General features: G+C 57.8%; 5 protein-coding genes across 5 annotated transcripts; all 5 read left to right on the top strand.

Annotated features, from left to right (window-relative positions):
• Positions 1–1605: 1605 nt before the first annotated feature.
• Positions 1606–3105, top strand: LINJ_14_0550 (ion transport protein-like protein; the record flags this gene model as incomplete). The annotated part of the gene is made up of 1 exon (XM_001464200.1): positions 1606–3105. The coding sequence occupies one exon, from the start codon at positions 1606–1608 to the stop codon at positions 3103–3105; it is 1500 nt and encodes a 499-aa protein (XP_001464237.1).
• A 1699-nt stretch (positions 3106–4804) lies between these two features.
• On the top strand, positions 4805–6319 carry LINJ_14_0540 (conserved hypothetical protein; the record flags this gene model as incomplete). Its single annotated transcript, XM_001464199.1, has 1 exon — positions 4805–6319. The coding sequence occupies one exon, from the start codon at positions 4805–4807 to the stop codon at positions 6317–6319; it is 1515 nt and encodes a 504-aa protein (XP_001464236.1).
• Positions 6320–7069: 750 nt separating this feature from the next.
• LINJ_14_0530 (conserved hypothetical protein) lies at positions 7070–7399 on the top strand (the record flags this gene model as incomplete). The annotated part of the gene is made up of 1 exon (XM_001464198.1): positions 7070–7399. One exon carries the CDS (start codon positions 7070–7072, stop codon positions 7397–7399), a length of 330 nt encoding a protein of 109 aa, XP_001464235.1.
• Positions 7400–8850: 1451 nt separating this feature from the next.
• LINJ_14_0520 (putative stearic acid desaturase) lies at positions 8851–10254 on the top strand (the record flags this gene model as incomplete). The annotated part of the gene is made up of 1 exon (XM_001464197.1): positions 8851–10254. The coding sequence occupies one exon, from the start codon at positions 8851–8853 to the stop codon at positions 10252–10254; it is 1404 nt and encodes a 467-aa protein (XP_001464234.1).
• Positions 10255–14491: 4237 nt separating this feature from the next.
• LINJ_14_0510 (hypothetical protein, unknown function) lies at positions 14492–16138 on the top strand (the record flags this gene model as incomplete). Its single annotated transcript, XM_001464196.1, has 1 exon — positions 14492–16138. One exon carries the CDS (start codon positions 14492–14494, stop codon positions 16136–16138), a length of 1647 nt encoding a protein of 548 aa, XP_001464233.1.
• Between the last annotated feature and the right edge of the window lie 3939 nt (positions 16139–20077).

The raw sequence follows: 20077 nt of genomic DNA, 5'->3' as shown, positions 1-20077 counted from the left end.
GTGTGTGTATATGTGTGTGTGTTCACGAAGGGGCAGCGTGCCAATGCGCCGGAAGTGTATCGGCTTCGTGTAGTAGGCGATACACTTCCGGCGCATTGGCACGCTGCCCCTTCGTGAACACACACACATACACACACACACACACAGGCACCCATGCACATGTGAACACTTAGACGTCGCTGCTGCTGCCTTTCCCAGTTTGCATCTTCTCTTCTGAGGAACTGAATCGTGCTTACACGATCGCTTTTTTTTGTTTTGGTCTCCCCCTCTCCTCTTGAGTGCGCGTTTACGTGTGATGCCTGCATGTGTCCTGCCCACCTACCCACTCCACATGAACGCGGACGCATACACACACACGCGCGCGCGTGCCTCTCTCACTGCGTCTGCGACTGTGATGCGTGGCGCCTGGGTTCCCCCTGCACCTTATCCTCCCCCTTCGACGTGCAAGGGCGAATGCCTCTGTTTTTTCCTGTCCCTTGCTCCGCTGCGCGAATGACAGCTGTAGACAGCGAGCACTGTGCGCACGTGCGGTCAAGCACAACTGACATGGTGTATCATACGGAAAGAAGGAATGCAGAGGTGAGAAGAGCAGGAGGGATGGACGGAGAAGGGCGCGAAGGATTCCCACACCAATCAACCCCAACGTGCATGCGTGCAAACCATGCGGCATCTCCTACGTCTGACCAGGTAGACTGATGAAGCACAGATGCCGAAAGCATGAAGAGTTCCCTCGAGTTGCACCATCGGGTCCTCCAAACTCCCATGTGGAGAACCTGCACACCGTATTACGGCATGCCGCAGCTTGAAGCAACTGAGAGGGAGAAGCATGGCATGCAGGCAGGATGTGCAATGTCTCCAGAGGGCCCTGGCCTGAGGCTTTCCAGCATCCTCCCTGAGCTCATGCGGCATCCACCCGGACCGCCTCCTATTATCCCGCATGACGGACGTCACCGCTTCCGCCCTCGAGCAGGACCCTAGACACTGCCCGCCTGGTTCGATGCGTGCGGCCCACCCGGGCCTCCGTCTGTCCCCGATCGCGCCCCACGGCCCCGATGCAATGGCAGGACGGTTCGTCCTAGACGACGCGGATGTAGCCACGGCGCTGCGGCTGCAGATGAGCTGTGGTTGTGTACGCGTATACATTTATGGAGTTGTTCGTGATGGAATGACACCTTGAAGAAAAACATAAAAAGACTCCGTCATCGTATCGGTGCCCGTCATCGGGCGTCCATGCGCCTTCCTCCTCCGATGTTGACACGCCCATATCAGGCACACACACACACACACACACGCGAAAACTCGCAATGTCCCGCAGTCGCGTCCCCACCCCTGGTTCTCCTCCTCCTCCCCCTCCGCCTAGTCCTTTGCGCACATACGCACAAACACGTGTGCCACGTCTTTGCTGCCTCTACTGCTCCTCCTCCCCCGTACGTGCGCTCTGCAATGATCTCTAGAACACCGAGTATCACGGAGGGCGGCTTCGATGGCTCCTTTCCGCCCGCGGCCGCATCATCCGATGAGCAGAGATCCACCACGTCCGCGACCGCCGCCGCTCCTGGTGGCACCATCATCGCAGCGAAGCGGCGTCGCAGCACCTTCGCGAAGATGAAGCGATCCATCACAAAAGGGCCGCGACTTCTCGGACGTCGTATCAAGCACTTCTTGAAGGACGATCTGTACATCGACGTAAGTTACCAGGAGGCGCCGCCGAAGATGGTGGCGCGGGAACTGGCCGCGCTAGAGGTTCTCTCGGTGTATCACCGCTGGCTGCGCGGGGTGCAGGCGCTGCTCTCCATCGCCGTTTTCATGCTCTCGCTGCTGAGCATTGGGAGCTCGGCGTTTCTGGTGAACTGCACCATTTTTATCGTCTCCCAGGCAGCCGCCCTCGTCATATGCAAAACGTACCAGGTCAAGGCACAGTTCTCTGGCGTGACAAACCTGCTGTTCGAGGGGCGCAACATCTTCACCTCACCGTACTTCCTTCACATGGTGGCCGAAATCGTGCTGTGGAACATCCAGACCCCGCCTTTTGTCTTCGTTGGCAAGCAGTTCTTCGAGCTGCTAAACTACTTCATCTTCTTGCGCCTGTACTCCGTCATCGTGTACCTGAACAACGCTATGTACGTGCACCGAACCTTCTGCCGCGCCATGTCCGCGATCAGTGACCTGCCACTTTCCACCTCCTTTCTTATTCGCACCGGGCTGCTCCACCAAAAGACGCGCGTCGTGGTGACGGTGGTGATATGTGCGTGGCTGACGGTCGGCTGCCTGTTCGCACGCACCCAGAACCTCTCCCTCGGTGATGCCCTCTGGTTTTCCTTTCAGTCTCTGTCGACGCTGGGGTACGGCGACATCACCCCCTCCACGCTTTCGGGCCGCGTCGTTGCCTTCATCGCCTGGATCTTGAGCTACGTCATTATGGCCTTCCTGATCATCACCATGTACTCGCTGCTACAGGCGTCGGACCGCTCGCACAACATGCAGACGTTAATGGAGTGTCACGATCTCGCACACAGTCTGCGAGGCCGCTCTGCCCGCGTCATCCAGCTGGCGTGGCGGTTGCGCAAGGCTCGAAAGGTCGGGCCTCACGCGCCGTCCTTGAAGCAGAAGGTCTACACACTGGCTTTGTCGTGGCTTTTGACTGACATGATTTCCGCGGTGCGGCGCACACGGCAGCAGCTGAACGGTGCGGTGCGCTCGCTGAGCGAGACGAATATTCATCCGCTTACAGGGCTGTCGGCGTACCAGTATAATGCATACCTGCAACTCACGGAGAAGGCGGCGCGGCAGCTGCAGCGGGCAAAGGACGTGGATCGCGTGCACCTCGCCCTGCGCGACCGTGACGTGCTAGCCTCATCGCTATCGCGGCGCGACATCGAGACCATTATTGTTCTTCCAGGCGACTCGCTAGAGCCCATCGGCACTGCGCTGCCGGTCGCCCTGACAAGCAGCAGCGGCACAGCGGCGTCAGTGGCAGAGATGGCGGAGTGGAGGGACCGGGTGACGCAGCTGGAACAGAAGTGCGCGCGTCTGACAGAGGTGCTAGAGGCTATCAGCGCTGTGGCCGAGACACATCCCCCTAGCATGGCTGTGTCCCAGATGTGATGCAGATGGCTGATGGTGCGATCTAGTGCAGGATCTGAGGAGGCGGAAGAAAGACGGCTGGTGTTGCTCATCAACGGACTGATCTTCTTCCCATTTTCTTAGGCAATGGTGCGGATTTGATGTGTCTTTCAGCCGCTCAGCTCTGTTCATCTTGGACCCTTAGAGGTTTGGGCCTCGCCCGCGTTGCGCTTTCCTGGATCCCACCCTCCCTTCTCACCTTCGCGCGAGGAGCCGCCACGTCGCTCCGACTGCGGCGCACTCTATACGCAGATGCAGGGAGCAATAACGGCGGCACACAAGACACATGTGCGTGCGTGCGTGCGTGCGAGGGAGCGCGTATGTTGCGGTGTCTCTGCACTGTTGTCTGTGCGCTCTCTTTTCTCCCTTCCTCTATATATGCATATATATATATATGTACATGTGTACACATGTAGGCGTTATCAGTGTTCGTTTGTTTGTTTTTTCGAAGGTGGGGGGAGGGGGGGCTTCATCTCTGCCCGCTCCCCCTCCCCTCCCTCCCTCCCTCCTCAGCACACGTCGAAAGAAGGGGGTGGTGGTGAGGGGAATGCCGTTGCATTTTTTTTTGTTCTCTCAAGAGTAAAGAGTCAGGGGCAAATGATGGAGCAGCCGGTCCTGGCTGTGCTCGGAAGCTGTCTCTGGCGTGAGGAGGTTTGTGGTCTGTGTGTGCGCGTGTGTATGTGTACATCTTTAGCTGATTTCGCTCTTCAGGTGCGTCGGGAAGGTACAGGACGGATGTGCTGGCGTTGCGTGGAATATGACGGGCTTTGCCTTCGTCGCCTTTGGACGCATGCTTTCTTGTTCCCCTGCGTGACGTGCAGCACATATCACGTTGCCGTCGTGGGGCATTGCAGACATGGAAGAAGTGTTTGCGTGAAGCGGGGTGTCAAATGAATAAGGGAAAGTCGTGTTCCTCTAGCGAGAGGGCTCTCGTGTGTGTGTGTGTGTGTGTCGCCTCCGTACATCGCGTCTGAGACGAGCGTGATGCAGTTTTCCCTCTTTCTTTTCAAACACGAAAAGCTAAAGGGGCAGCATTTCTCCCAAGTAAGTGTGCGTAATGCGTGTCTGTTGGCTGAGAGGTTCCAGCACCTGCTCCCAATGTACAAGGAACACGCGACTAGAAACGGTGCAACTCGCTGCGTGCAGCGACGGCCGAAGAGTATGGTGTTTGACTCGATGGCATCATGCTCCCCATGTCTGCTGTTGGTATGTTGGACGTCAATACGCCGTTTGCGAGGTGCCGCGCAGACATGCAAGTCGTCCTTTCCGCTTGACAATGCACTCATGGGGACTCTCGGCCTTCTCTCCCTCTACGTGCGCAGGTCCGTCGTCTATTCGAAGGTGCTTTTTCGGCTTACATTCTCATTCTACGTTAGCGGTTGTCGTCGTCGTCGCTGACTGTGTACGCGCCCGATGACTCTCCACCTTTCGACTTGTCTCTCTCGCTTGTGCTACCGCTGCCGCCCCGCACGCACACACACGCACACACGCATACAGTAAGTGAGAACGGCCGGCAGGCATAACGTCACTCTACCCAAGAGAGAGGCCGCGGCGGTGGTGATACCACGCCACGCGACGGCAAATAAGTAGCGGCACATCAGCCTGTTGCCGAGCACGGTGAAGCGTGACAAACGGTTGTACGTAGCGCACTGTACACATACAAAGAGGCGCAAGTAGAACGATGGAGCTTCGAGAGCGTGTCGGGAAGCTGTCGCGGGCGCAGGCGCCGACGGCCGTGCCACCCACGTCGAACCCGATGACGCAGCGTCTCGTCTCTCTGGAGCATGACGAGATGTCTCACCTCTGGTTCAGAGGGGTGATGGCCTTCCTCGCATTTCTGTGCTTCATGCTCTCCATCTTGCAGGTGAGCGGGTACGCTGGTAACGTTGTGGTGCACGTCCTCATTTTGGCCCTCTCCTTGGCGGGAGAGGTGTGCATCGTCGTTGTCTACCGCATCAAGGCGCGCTTTGCGGGTGTGACGAACCCCGCCAGTCACGCCGTGAACTCGCTGCACTCCCCACACCTGTCGCTGATGCTGTGCGAGATGCTGGTTTGGATCATTATGGCCCCGCCCGGCGTCAAGGGCACTTCCAGCTGGGCGCGGGTGCTGGACAGCTTTATTGTGCTGCGCTCGTACGTCTACGTGATGTACGTCACACGCCTCTCCACCCAGAGCGTCTTCAAGCGCGCCGTGGCGTCGCTGTGTGGGTATCGCTTCAACTCCCTCTACATGTTCCGTCACACCTTTATATCTCGGCACGCCATCGCGACGGCGTGCGGCTTTATCGTGGCGTGGCTCGGGATGGCTCTGCTGTACAGCAAGGGTGAGGAGGTCAGCTACGCGGACGCCGTGTACTTCTGCTCCTCCACCATGGGTTTCGTCGGGTACAGCGACGTCGTCCCATCGACGTGGGTAGGGCGGTTCACTGCCTTTCTCGCCTGGTGCCTGGGGCTGCTCGTCATCGCCTGGTGCGTCAGCCTGATGCACGCGCTAACCCGCGTCACTCCGGCAGAGCGCAACTTGCACACGCTCTTTCGTACCAACAAGCTGTGTGCGCAAGTTCCTGGTGAGGCGGCTCGCACCATCCAGCGCGCGTGGAAGCTCTACCTGGCAAAGCTGGAGAAGCGCAACCCGCTCTCCATTCAGTTCAACGCGCTGCTGCTGAGCAGCCAGGCCTGCAGTTTTCGCTCCCTCCGCCGCGAGTTTGTCGAGTCCGAGATGGCATTCATCCGCTCCACCTACACCTTTGATGACGCCCTCACCGCGCTGAGCCGCCAGTCATCTCTTCGCACAACCCCGGCCGGGTCCCCGCGTTCGCCGATGAGCACGGCCCTCAGCGCCAGCAGCGGAACTCCCAAGAGCACCACTGGCCGGCGCTCCTTTTCTCTCTTCAAGGAGGTGAAGTTGAAGTCGCCGCAGATTTCGCCGTTGCCCCCTGGCGCGAATGTGGAGACAGGTTGCTCGGACGGTGGTGCACCGCCGCCGGCATCGTCGTCGACGTCACTACCAGTGTTGGAGCTGCGCGGGCTTATCAATCAGCGGCAGCTCACGCACAGTGGCACCGGTGCGTCCGCGATGGCCAGCGACATCACCAGGAGGCTGGCCCACCTCGATGAAACCCTCAGCATATTAATTCGCAAGGCGGAGCGCATGGCGCCAAGAATGCTTGCCTCCTCCACTGAGGTGGCGTCGTAGGCCGCTAGGTGAAACGCAAAGAATCTTTAGCGTTGTATGCTAGTATTTTTTTTTTGGATTTTGTGGGTATGATATCTTGCGCCGTATCGCTCCGTCTTGCGAGCCGGCATGCGAAGAGATGCGTGCGTGCGATGTTACGTTCTTCCTGCGTGTATGTGTGTGTGTGTATGCTGCTGCTGCCACGTGCCGCCTGCCGATCATTTTTGCGCACCTCGAACTTACCTCTTCACGCACGCGTGTACGCGTTTTGCTTTCCCTTCCTTCTTCATGAATCCAAAGACCTTGTGCGTGCGTGTGCACGCGCTTCGACTAGCCGGCATCACGTCCAACGACGACATGAAAATCACGAGCGATAAGCGTACGACAAGTGCTAGAAATACTGTCGCTTAGTGCATCGCGTTGATCACGAGAGTTTCTTCGCTATCAACGCTCGATGAAGCCCCAAAGAATGCGGTTCCCATTCTCTCCATCAGGCACACACACACATTCATCCGCCAAGTCTCATGCTCAGCTGTTCGCAGTGCCTGTCTGAGTGGCCACACAGGCACTGTTGCCAAGCTCTCCCTGTACCCCCTGTTTGTGTGTGTGTGTGTGTGTATGCGCTCGCCCCCCTCATCGCTCACATCCTTCTCTGGCTCACCCCCTCACTCTTTATGCATTCTCCGAATCTCTCTCCCTCTTCCCATCAGGCCCCTCCCCCCTCCCTCCCTATCCCACCCCTCCGGTCCGTCGCTTTCCCCCTTCGCAGCCATGACGCGGCAGGCCGATGAGCAGAAGTCCATGCGCAAGGTCACCGGCAGCGGCGAGGCTGAGAAAACGTCTAAGCTGCGCACCGACGACCTTGCGGCGCTGCAGGAGCGCATGAAGAAGCTGCACGCCGAGGTGACTCAGCAGAGTGAGGCTAAGGAGCAGCGTGCGCGCGAGCTGGCCGCAGTCCCGGTGGCGGACGAGGATGTGCAGGTCGTGGCGGCGGCGCTGACGGTGACGCCCGAGTGCGCGCGGTCCCTGCTGCAGGAGAAGAACGGGGATGTGACAGCGGTGCTGCGCGATGCAGTGGGCCTGCCGAAGGCTCGTGCGTAGTGGCCGCAGCTTTCCTGCCCCGTCTCCCTTCCCGCCGGTGCGCATGTGCCTATGCGCGTCCGGCTACTCGGGTCGTGGCTTTGTGCTACTGAGGAAGTGTGTTGTTGGGTGGTGCGTGACATGTCCCTGTAAGTTCGACTGGAAAAGTACATGCGAAACGACAAAGAAAACGAATGCCGTCAAGAAAAGGGCGGGGGAGACCGCGATTCCTCTTTCTCGCTCTCCAGACAGCTCGCTTGGTTTGTTTTTGCTTTTCTTCTGTGTCGTCGGCTGCCCCTCGTGTAGAGGGAGGGGAGGGGGGGGGGGCAAGAGCGTTGCGTTAGCGCGGTGTCTGGTTCGTACGCCGCTGTCTGCTGGTCACTCACTCCCCCCACCCCACCCACACCCCCTTCACCTCATGCACAGCACCACTAGCTTTTTGCCTGATTGGTGTGCATGCTTTTCAGGGTGTTTCTCTCGTCGCGCTCATCTACTGTTCCGCCTCTTCTCTCCCCAATTCTTGCCCTCACCCCACTGGAATTCTTCATAGATACTCATCATCTCTGCCACGAGTCATCCCCACACCCGACCGATTTCACTTCAACCCCGCACCACCGTGCGCCGCCTCGCATTATCCGCTTGGGGGTCCGCGGTTTTGTGAAGGTTTCATTGACTATTTCGTTGCTGGCTGCCCGTCTCTGCTTTGCCATCGAGAGCTCCAACGGGCTTCACCCTCGGCCCTCCACCTCCGCTTCGCCAATCCTTCCCTGAGGGGCCACAGAACAGGGCGCAGACAAACGCGCGGAGACATCTCTATCACACGATTGCTGTGGTTCGTCGTCATTACTGTTGGGGTGCATCGTGCTTGCAGCGCACACACCCGCCCACACGCACATCCATCGTTGCCGCTCGTTTAGTTTTTGTTTCCCCCCTGACCCTCTCCCCCGAACTTCGTGAAGTGTGCGTGTGTGTATGTGTGTGTGTGTATCTGCGCTCTCTCTCGGTGTAGAGCACCCACACACATACACACCTCTCCCCTGTTTTCGTTATCGGTTTGTGCGTTTGGCTTTACTTACTAGATTTGCCTTAGTTCTTTCTTCAGCTCTCTTTTTTCTCTTCCTCGACAGTGTGTGTGTGTGTGTGTGTGTGTCACCATTTTAGTCTCACTCAAGCTCTCGCTTCTTTCCCACCCGCCGTGTCGTGCTCGTCGCCCTTCGGCTGTTTACACCCAACCCCCCCCCCACTCTCACCTCTTCGCTCGCTCTGCCACGCCGGGCGTCAGCAGTGGATTTACGCGTGTGTGCATGTACGTGCCTTGGTACTCCTTGCATTGACGCTCTCCCTGCGCTCAAGCCTGGTTTTTCTTTCTTCATTGTTCTACATTCTTCTTCCGTGTACGTTGCTATCAACAGCAGTGGTTCACGACGCCCCCACCCCACCCCAGGCGCACGCTTCGAGAGTCGCTTGGCAAGATGCTGCAGGCCGTGCAGAACCTCTTCACCTGCAGCGTCCTTTCCACGGATGAAACGAAGCCCAAAGAGGAGCGTGAGGTGCCGCAGTGGTCGAAGGGCAACTTCCAGTACAACTGGATCGGCATCTACATCATCGGTGTGCCACTGCTGTTCGTGCTGCTTGGGTTGTGCCTGCGCGTCCCTTTATCCTTCTCGCTTCTGCAATGGCTTGCATTTTTTGGTGTTGTCACCGGCATGGTGGGGGTGACGACCGGCTATCATCGTCTCTTCTCACACGGTGCTTTCACCGGCGGGCAGGCGATGCAGTGGGTGTGCGCCTTCATCGGTGCCGGCGCGTTCCAGGGCTCCATCAAGTGGTGGGCTCGAAACCACCGCGTCCACCACAAGTACACGGACACCTCCAAGGACCCGTACGACGCGCGCCGCGGCTTCATCTTCACGCACTTTGGCTGGTTCGTCATGCGCATGGACTACGATCTGCTCGGCGACGCAGATGTGTCCGACCTGAAGGACAGCCTCGTCGTGGAGTTCCAGCGCAAGTACTTTGCCGCCATTGCGACCATGACAGGGATCCTGATCCCTCTCATGGTGGCCGGCGCAACCACTGGTGAGTGGGCGGGTGCGTTCTTCTGGGTGGTGTGGCTCAAGATCTTTCTGGTACACCAGTTCTCCTTCTTCATCAACAGCCTCGCGCACACGGACCTCTTTGGCGCCACGAGGCCGTACGCGGATGACAAGACACCGCACGACTCCGTCGTCTTCGCGATCATAAACCTCGGCGAGGGCTACCACAACTACCACCACCAGTTCCCGAACGACTACCGCAACGGTCATCTGTGGTACCACATTGATATGACGAAGTGGTACATATTTATGTGCAGCTTTCTGGGCTTCTGCGACAACTTGCAGCGTGCGCCGCGCACTGTCGTCGACCGCGCCGCCGCGGTGCAGGCTGTGTGCACGCACGGGCGCAAACTTCAGGAGGCGGTCGAGAAGGTGAAGCAGCTGGAGGTGCCGGCGGACAAGGAGTACGCGTGGGACGACGTGCGGGCGGAGGTGGAGCAGGGCCGCAAGCTGCTGGTGATGGACGGCTACGTGCTGGACCTCGAGCGGCCAATCCCCGTGGACCCTGCGTGGGCGCAGACGGACAAGAAGATCAGCTGGCTGAACACGCACCCTGGTGGACGAGCGCTGCTGCTTGCGTACGTGGGCAAGGACGCGACGGCCGCCTTCAACGGCGGTGTGTATGGCCACACGACGGGCGCGCGCAGCTACCTGCCGGAGCTGCGCGTGGGCCACATGAAGGAGCGCCCCGCCTCTTCGGCGTCTGGCAAGGAGGGGAGTGCCGCGGTTTGTAAGGGGCAGTGCATTACGCTACCTCGGAGACGTGACGTTCTCCTGTGATGCAGAGTAGAGCGGAACTTCAAGTGCTGTCGTCGTTTACTCTGCTTGTACCCTCCCGTGTTGTCATATCGGCACGGGAGCCTCACTTGAGGCCGACTGCGGGACCTGCACCGTCGCTCTTGCGCTTGGCTTCTTTTTTCCCGTTTGAAGAGAGAAGCCGCCTCCACGGTACGGCCACCACGATCATCGCCTACTCCATCTGTGTGTGTGTGTGTGTGTGTTCCAACCTAATGAGCTTCCCTCATCATTTTATGTGCATTACATGTGTAAAGCAGAATGTTTTGTGTTTTTGTGTTCTCTTCTTCGTCATCGGCGCACCCTGTGGTTCGATCATGGGCGTATGTGTATGCTCGCGCTCGCAGTTGCCTTCGTCTTTCTGTCCTTGTTGTCGCTGTGTGGTGGTGGTGGTGTGCTTCACTCTGGCTGTGGTGCTGTCGCATGCCTTGCGCACTGAAGGACACGGCACAAATAGGGTATAAACCTTGTAGATGATATGCTGTGCATTTTCCGTCTATATTGTTATGTGACTGAGTTGTGTCATGTGGCCTTTTGTTTGCGCCCCTCTCTGCGTTGATCACCGGACCGGCGATAGTGGTGATTGTGCCCCCCCCCCTTTGGAGAGCTGAGAGCTTTCGTTTCTTTTTTCTGCCGCTTTAGGCTTGGGGAGTCATCACCCCGCCCCCCCCCTGGGGGCTACACGGCCATCCCTCCCCCCCTCTTCCCCCTCGACGACCCCCGCGTTCTCTCTCCCTCATCAACTCTTCATCCGTCATCTTGCTGCTGCCTTGCTGGTCCCTCTCCTTTTTGTTCCTGTGTGTGTGTTTGCGTGGGTGGCTGCCTCGGTTAGCCTCCACACTTCCGCGCCCGTCTCATTCTCTTCTCTCCCGCCCATATTTACTTATGTTGTGTGCATCTCCCTCTGCCTCTATGCGTTTTTTTTTTTCATTATTTTTTTTGTTTATTATTTTTTTTCTGGTAACATCATGTTGCTTGTGTGCTGTTGGTGTTTGCTTCGTGACGCGCTCATGTTTGATTCCTATATACATATATAAATATATGCATGTACGTGTGCTTCGTTGTGGGCGTGTTTCACGCAGGAAATGATGACTCCCTCAAACGCAAGAAATATATATACACACGTACATATATCAGCAAAAGAGCGAAAGAGTATGGCGAGGAAAGTTGTCGGTGAATCACGTCTGGGAAGGGGAGGGGGCACTCATAGCGCTCTTTCTTTTTCGTGTGTGTTGGTGCGCGTGTGTGCGCGCGGCTTCTTCTGCTTGCTGTTTGCTTCTCTGTGCGTGTTTGTTTCTTTTTGTTTGCATCTCTCTACCCCTCCCCCTCGCCTCCCAACCATGGCAACGAGGAGGGGGGTACAGCGCCATCAACGTCAAGAACGAAATGTGTCGGCGGACGTCACCAAGCAGATGAGGAAAAAAAGGCAAGCATTCATGACGAAAAGTTTTGGTGGTGTGGCTATTCCGCGGAAGTGCGCTTCGCCGCTCTTCGCGCACTCGGCGTCTTCGTGTCGCGCGTCAAGTCGCTTAAACAGCACACACACGCACACACCAAATACAAACGAAGAGAGAGCTACCTTCGCTTTCCTGAGTGGAAGAGGGAGCGGATGCGGGTGTGCGCGCGTGCGTCTGTGGAAGCCGATCTTGCCTCGCCGCCGCCGCCGGACCTCTCTCCTACTCTTGACGGGCAACGCGATGATGACATACGCGGAACTCCACACCACCACCAATCACCCCTCGTCCGAACCTGCCTTCTTTTTTCTCCCTCTCCACCCCTCCCCCACGAAACGAAAGAGGGCGCATACATGCACTCGCGCCGCTTCTTCTCTCAGACTCGTCGTTGAGCCGGAGTCGGCACGCACCACCGATACAAGTCTCGGCAGCCGTGCCTGTGACTCGGTGGAAGCTGCTGAGTGAGTAGACGGTGACGGAGTGTGTGTCTGTGTGTGTGTCTGTAGGAGCTGTGATTGGTGTTCCCCCCCCCTCCAACTGCCAGACGTTATGGAACGCTAGAAGAAGGCCGTCCCACATTTTCTTCAAACGAAAGAAGCAGATGTTCTCGCTTTATTTTTCAGCACCGCAGCTGCTGTGCTGTCGAGGGGCCTCGCCAGAGGTCGCGCTTCTGTGGCGCGTCTCTCTTGCGCGCACCGTGTATCGGAGATCACTGTTATCGGGCCCTGTGAGCAAGAGGAAAAAAAAACGATTTGATTGCCTCTTGTTGGTGTCTTTCCTCGGGCTACTCGGCTCTCACCTTTATCACCAGAAAAACATGCAGCGTCGTTCTTCTCATCTCCCTCCCCCCTTTCCACCACCATCGCCGCTCACGTGCGCTCCAAAACAACGAAAGACAACGATATCATAAACAGCGGCATCGCCCGAGTACCCGTACAGAGCAGACCGCAAGCCATCAACGTTGAACAAGCGACGACGCTCTACAACAATGAAGGCAACTTCATTCACAGCGACCAGCGCAGCAAGAAGTGTTCAAATCACACACACACACACACACACATATATATATATGCATGATTCTCTGCTGTGAGGATTCGTTTTTCTTTTTGGTGGGTGTGGCCTGTGGGATCCAAGGAGAGCTTGCACTTTAGTGTCACAAGTACGCACATCCTGCTCAACTCCCCAAGTTACTCGGTGCTCCTTTTTTTCTCATGTGCTCATCTGTGCTACTAGCCTGTTCACGTTGTTCATGTATTCTCCTTCGTTTCTGATTGTTGTTATCTACTCCTTTCTCTCTCTCGCTTTCCTTTATTCAAAACTGGTTTTCGTTTTTTTTCCGTCCATCTCGCGCAATTCTTTCTGCATATTCCTCTCTTGCCTCTTTCCCCCATCTCTTTCCCACGGCGAGCTCGCTGGACAAGAAAATAACAAGGGTAACGAATCTCGGTGCTGGCGCAGCGATCTGTGTTCTTTTTTTTTTTCAACACGCACTCAGTACAGGACGAACTCAAGCGCTGCTGTGATGGTGGCGGTGGTGTCCTTGTCGGTGTTGCTGCTGCAGTCATCGCTCATGCGTGCCGTTTTGTTTTTTTAATCTGATGTGATGTCTACTCTGCCTGTGTGTGTGTGTGTGTGTGTGTTTTTGTTGGCTGTAAAACTGCGCCGCTATCATGTATACACACACACACACACAGGCAGAGACAGGCTTTATCACTGCTGCTACGAGGAATACTACGACTATCCCACGCACCCTTTCTCTGCTGCCCCTCCTTCCCTCTCTTCTCGGTATGCGAGAAACAAAAAAGAGGTGCGTCATGAGTCGCACCGCACAAGGACGCACGAAAGGAAACCAAAGGTCTCACGGAGACGACAGCGTGCGGTCTGGCGTTGCTCGAGTCCGCGAATGGCCATGTCCATACGAAGCGCCAGCGCCGGTTCTCTGTCTCGCTCCCGCTTCCTGGGTGTGGCGTGGACAGCGGAGTGGAACCGAATAGGTTCGAAGATGGAAGGTGAAGGGGTGAAAGTGGTGGAGCCGTCAAGCGCTCCCCTCCCCACGTTCAATCATCCCCCTGCGCAACATCCATTCGATCAACTCCCCCCTCCCCCTCTTCCGCTCTCTATCTCCATGGATCGTCTTTTTCGTGTGCGAAGATGACTGCACCGTAGGCGCGTGCGTGGCACACTCACTTTTTTTTGGTGGGGGAAATTCCTCTTGTTGTTGAGACGACAACTAAATCTCTCGTTGCTTGCGCGGACATGCGTACGTCAAACCCACTGTCGATCATTCATCATAGGTGAAGCACACACCTTCTCCCTACTCTCCCCTCGCCTATCGCTTCCTTTTCGTGTTCTCTACTCGTTTTTCCTTTATCCTCACTGCGATGCATCAGTGTGTGAAAGTCCGCGGGCTCGAGCAAGCGGTAATTCCTTTCTCGGTCGCGCACTCTTCGCCGTCCACAGCCCACCGCTCCTCTGCCTGCGAGAGTGGCGCCGCTGGCGATGAGGAACCCCACGCAGAGCCTTTGTACCTATCTCTCCAACAAGGAGGACGGGTACGCGTGCTACGGCGAGAGTGTCATCACGGCACAGGTCCACATGGTGCCTCCTCACACATGCTAGCAGCTGCCGCCGGTGGTGCAGCTCTATCGCAGCCGCAGTGGTGTATCGCACAAGGAGAAGATGGGGCTATCGGGCTTGTCCCTGGTTCCCTGCTGCGGCGCGTGCCTGGCGCGCTTTTTTCTGCGCGTCTCGACCCCGCGGCGGTTGCTATGCGCAGTGATCGTTTACACGGCTCCTCATCGCTGAAAACCCCCACCGCCACTCGCCACGGCCACCACGGCACTTTGGAGGCGAGCGAGAAGGCAACATTGCGTGGAGCGGAAGGGGTCAGACCGACGCAAACCGCGAGTGCCAAGAGTGGACCTCGGTCGCGTGACATGGTGGACGAGGATGACGAGGTCGCGCATGCGCTTCCACTGCAGGGACGGCGGCAGTCAAGCCTGCAAGAGCGTCTGAGCGCCTTTTGTGATGCCTCATCCGCGATAATGTCGACACATGGAGAGCCACACACCACGGATACCGCCATCGCATCCCCACGTGCGGCTCGCGTCACAGAAACGGCCAGTGACAGGAACTGCTCTGAGAAGGACGAGAAGCGTCGACTCATGAAGGAAGAAGCACGTGTGCGTGCGGAGCTGCACTGGCTGACGGACGACCTTGCGCCACGCCTGCAAGTAGCGTGCACGGAAGCGCAGGTCAAATTGGAAAAGCTGCAGCAGGATGGACGTCACGCAAACGCAGTTGGCTCCTGCGCTTCCTCTTGCCGCTCCCCAGACTCGCCGAATCTGCTGGCAGCTGTCGATCGCGAGCATGAGCGTGTTGCGGGGCTGCTAGAGAAAGTGGAAGCTCTTCAGACTGAACTGGAGCACGAAGCGTCGGCGGACGCCGTAGGCGAGCCGCAGAAATCGCAGCCCTCCAATGGACACGATTTCACCGCCATCAGCAGCAGGTGCGAATTAGGGGAATCGAGCGCGCCCGCCGTGTTCCGCGCACGCAGCACCGACGCAGATCCTCCGCGGCCGCTCGAGCCGAGGCGCAGCAGCCACGACGACGCGGCCACACAAGGCCTCCAGGCGCCGGACCTGTACATGGTAGAAAAGCTGCGTCTCCTCGTGGCAGAAGAAATGGAGACGGTGGACTCGTACCGGTCACAAAAACTGGCGCTGCAGCAACGTCTGTCTCGGCTAGCTGAGCTGATCGAGGAAGTTGCCGCAGAAGAAGCATCGCTGAAGAAGTCGGAGACGGCACTGCATGAATTGCTGGATGGACGGACAAGCGAGCCCGTGGTTGACTTTGCCTGGCCACGCACCCTGCAAGGGCTAACAGATGAAGAGGACGCAGCTCTGAGCGCGTCTGTTCATATGTTTGACAAGTACAAGCGCAAGCTGCAGCTCATCACTGACGGCATTCAATGCTGCTCCTCCACAAATGCCCCCAACAGCAGTGCGGATATGAGTCTGTTGGCCGACTCGTCCGCCGCCGTCTCCTCAGCCACGGCGGCCGCCGGGGCGACTGAGCGGAGCGGACTTAGCACGACAACCTGTGCAGAAACGCCCAATCGGCGAACGCACTCAAATGGTTGCGCCTCCATGTGCGGCGAAAGCAGTGCTGCCGCGACGCATACCTCTTCACATGTGGAGCACCTTCGCCAGGTCTTGAAGACGGGTGACCGCGAGCTGGCACAGCTGCAGGCAAAACTGAAAGCAGCACAAGAGTACTGTGACACGTATGGCCCGATCGCACGAGAACTCGATGCGCAGCTGCAACGCGGTGAGCGGATTTTGGCCGAGAGGAAGAAATATTTGGCAGATTTACAAGCGGCAGAGAGCGGGGAAGCCTTGAGGAGTGTCTGCTGAAGCACCGTCGCCTGGGAAGGATGCCGTCACTGCCGTTGCAGTTGCTGCTACTCTGCTCGGCGCATCAGCCTCTTTCACGGCAGCGGTGCAGTGGGGGAGGGGTGAGGGGTCGATGCCATTCTCGCTCTTTCTCTCAAACTCGAAACGATGGAAGATCACATGTGCGGGTGTGTACAAGGGCACATCAGGGCTCTATGAGGCTGCCCGCTATCGCCTCCCTCTATCCCCCTGCACCCACAAACACCCTTTTCTGCTGCCTTCAAACGATGAGCTGTGCGCCTGTGTCGATTAGTGTGTGTAGTGGTGGTGGTGGTGAGGAGGAGGACTCGCCCTGACGCTGCTGCCTATTCGTTTTTTTTTTGAGTTTTTGCTTTTTGCACTCTTTATTTTCCCGTTTCCATGAGCACATAGGCAACTATCCGTGCGCGTCGTTCGAACACTGTGTGTGTGTGTGTGTGTGTTTGTCAATCTCGCGGGGAGGGGGAGGGGATAGTGCGACAGTAAAGGGCAAAGAAGCCCTGAACATCAAGAAGGTGCCGAAACCTCGCCACTGCTCGTCTTTCCTCTCTTTTCCATCCACCTCACCATCACCACCGCCCACTGTATGCCTGTGTCTCGTCCACACTGACGCGTATATGTCTCCCTGAAGCTGTTGGACTCCTTCATATCGGTGGACGCCCGCCGTTGGGGAGAACTTGCACCGTCCTGTAGCCGTTCGAAATGGGGGATGATATGTCTGTGTGTGCCCATTCACATCGATGTCCCTGTCTCTGTCCTTATCAGCCCTACGGAGCATTCATCATCATCGTCACGACCACCACACACTAAGAAGCATGTGAATCGGCTCCCTGCCACATGAATCGATCCCACGGTGCATGAGTTAGGTATAGGAGCTGATCGAACGGCGCCGCACGTGGGTCCGCCTCACTCAGGCGGGTGTTCCACAGGGGCAGCCGGCGTGTAGCGTCCTCTCGGAGGAGAACAGGCTTTCACGTATGACACACTTGTACAGTGCAGCGCAGCTGGCCCAGGCACCCATCCGCTTCTCACTCCGGAACCCTTCCGCAAGTGGAGAGTGGAGACAGTGAGTCCGCATCATCATGTCGACAAGGAGACGCTGCAGCTCCACTTCGCAGGCATGACGTCACGGCTGAAGAACGCTCAGACCAATCCTCATGGCTCTGGAGCCAGTGAAGCAGGCATCACTCGAGATGGGGGATGTGCGCGGTGGGATCGCGCGGCGCCGTAGGCCACAATGAACACCATCGGCGACCGGGCCGCCCAGTTCTACATTTTGGGGAGGGGGAAGAGATGTGGAGCCCAGCGGGCACCGGCAAACGATAGGCCGGGGAGATGTCCTCTGCCATGTGGTACACGAACTGCCATCGGCAGGCCGTGCTGAATCAGCGACTTGCGGGGCTGGGTGGCTGGATGCAGATGGCTCCAGCAGTGGTCTTTGGCACGCAGTGGGAGCTGCAGAGACACAACACACAGATGGCGAAAGCGGCGGCCGCAGCCCGACAGCTCTCAAAGAGGCATGCAGGCATGAACTCAAGAGCGCACGCACATTTTCGATCGGCAGCGCAGACGATTGGCAACCGGGAGCAAGCTCAAAACGCAACCTGGGGGGGGGAATGTGACGGGCCTGGAAGGGTCGCCTCGCCGAGCATTTCCAGATACTCGACAAGAGCCAGGTAGCGGTTGACGGCCGTGCTGCAGGCCATCGAACCCGAGCTGACAGCTCTCACTCACATATTCGCCGAAACTGGAGAGCGCAGCCGCGAGGAGATGTTCGAAGGACAGGCGTCCTTCTCCGGAGGCCTGAAGCGGCGAGAAGGCGAGTGATCGGGGATACAGAGATGGCGGAGCCATTGCGCTCGGCTTTCAGAGTGCTGTGGCAGAAGCTTGTTGGCGGGGCGACTGCGGCTTATCCTGTGGCCCCGCAGCCTCGATACCAGCGGCTCCACGGCAGAGCGTGACGACGGATTGGAGGGAGAGAGACGCGTAGCTCGACATGCTTGCTCTTCCAGGTACAGCTGCCGCGCAAACACCTCCACGCTCGATTTCGATTCCGGGACGAGGCTGTCTCGTGCCACGAGATGCGGGTGCCGCGAATGGGGCTGCGCGTTGATCCCGAGACTATGCAGGCACACACACACACTCGTGGCCACCCTTGGAGGCGGTCCCCGCCTACACGTGGGTGTAGAGGCGGCCTCTTCACAGACAACAGTAGTCGCACAGATCGGCAGCCTGGACATCGCAGGGAGGGGGAGAGGCAGCGGTGCGACCGTCGGTCACGCTGACGACAGGAGGAGGCGGTGTGCTGGCAAGCCTACTTCTGCGTGGGCACCCTTGAGCGGCGAGCTCGATAAAGCTCCGCCAAGTCTCTGTGGCGCAGCGAGGGGCGTTCTCCTGGAAAGCTGTGGCTCGCTGCGCACGCTCTGGCGATTCCAGCTTATCGGGTGTCGGTGGCTGTTGGAAGCGGCCTGAGGGGTCACGGCAAAGCTGGGCCGAGGTCGCGTCGCCCTCGAGCATGAAGCGCAGCTGCAGTCCATCGGCGCTGCATCCACTGGAAGAAAAAAGACTGGTTTTCGCGCGCGATCGCCAGCTGCCCACGCCAGGTTGCGGTTACGCAACCGACGAGGCAGACCTTTAGCGCCGACACCGATTCGTCCTCCGTTGGATGGGGTGATTAGCCCATCCAGCGGGGTGGAAGCTGACCAGTAGTGGTTGGTGGTTGATGGCAGACGCGACTGAAGCACGTGCAGCCACCCAAGGATTCGGTTTTTCTTTGAAACGCGATCCCTCTCAGATCCTGCGTACACCCTTTCGTGGGCTGCACGTCCGCGCTTTCCGGTTGGCGTAAGGGACACGAACGTAGCTTCGCCATCGACCATGAGCGGCGCCATCGCTCTGAAAGCGATGGCTTCCTCCAGAGTGTGAACTTCCGACACGCCCCCTCGCGATACAGCCTAGCAGATGCCCCGAGTCGGACGTTGTGGCGGGCGTGCGAGTTCTTTTTTTTTTTCGAGCTCATAGTTCCCCATCCTTTTCTTCGCCGGTGCTCCACGTGTGGATACGGAAGAACAGAACTTTCACACGCACACACGCGCGAGCACAGGGCTTTGATATTCTCTATTTCTTGCCACCAGGTGTTCCATATATGCAGACATGTACGTGTCTATGTGTACATCGATATGGGGCACTGTATGCGATACTCCCAGCTCATGCGGGCGCAGTCCTTTTCTTTGCTGTTTGTTCCTTTTCCTGATTTAGGTCCCCTTTGGTCAACTCTTTTTTCCTGACCGAGCGAACTCTTCTCCGCCTCACCCCGGGTGAGCCTCCTCCAATGGCCTGAAACTGGCCACGCGGCTTCTTGTTTGGGCAATAGCCTACTAGCGACTCGAGGGGCTGGAGGGGAAAGGGCTCGGACCAGGCGAAACCGAGCAGGCTGAAGGAGGTGTAAGGGATGACTTCTTACACACACACACGCGTCGTACGTGGCCCCATGCACGGGCCATGCAGGCACATATATCATGTATGGATATGCCGCTTCTAATCCGTGGACAGAAATGAACGCGCCACGCGCGGGACGCTTCCGCCCTCGCATTCACCCGCGTCGATTCCTGCTTCTCAGGACAGATGTGGTAAAGGACTTTTCCAGCGTGGCTTCGACGCATGCCATCGCATCGCGCGTTTGTGGCACTTGAATTCGTCTAGTGGGTAACTTCTGCAACCCCACGTTACTCCTCTCATGCATTGAAGAGGCGAGGCCAGTATTCGTGTCCGGTCGTGGTCATGTCGTAAAGCAGAAGTGCAGGTGACGCACAAACGAGAGGGGCTTTGATGTTTGTGCATACGCGGCCACGGCTCTGTTTGCCTGGGAACACCTATGTGCTGGAAGACGCCCCCCTTTTTCGGATGTCGACAGGACTCGCA

Source organism: Leishmania infantum, chromosome 14 (genome assembly GCF_000002875.2).
Source record: "Leishmania infantum JPCM5 genome chromosome 14".
NCBI classification, from domain to species: domain Eukaryota; phylum Euglenozoa; class Kinetoplastea; order Trypanosomatida; family Trypanosomatidae; genus Leishmania; species Leishmania infantum.
This window is presented reverse-complemented; position numbering and strand designations above follow the sequence as displayed.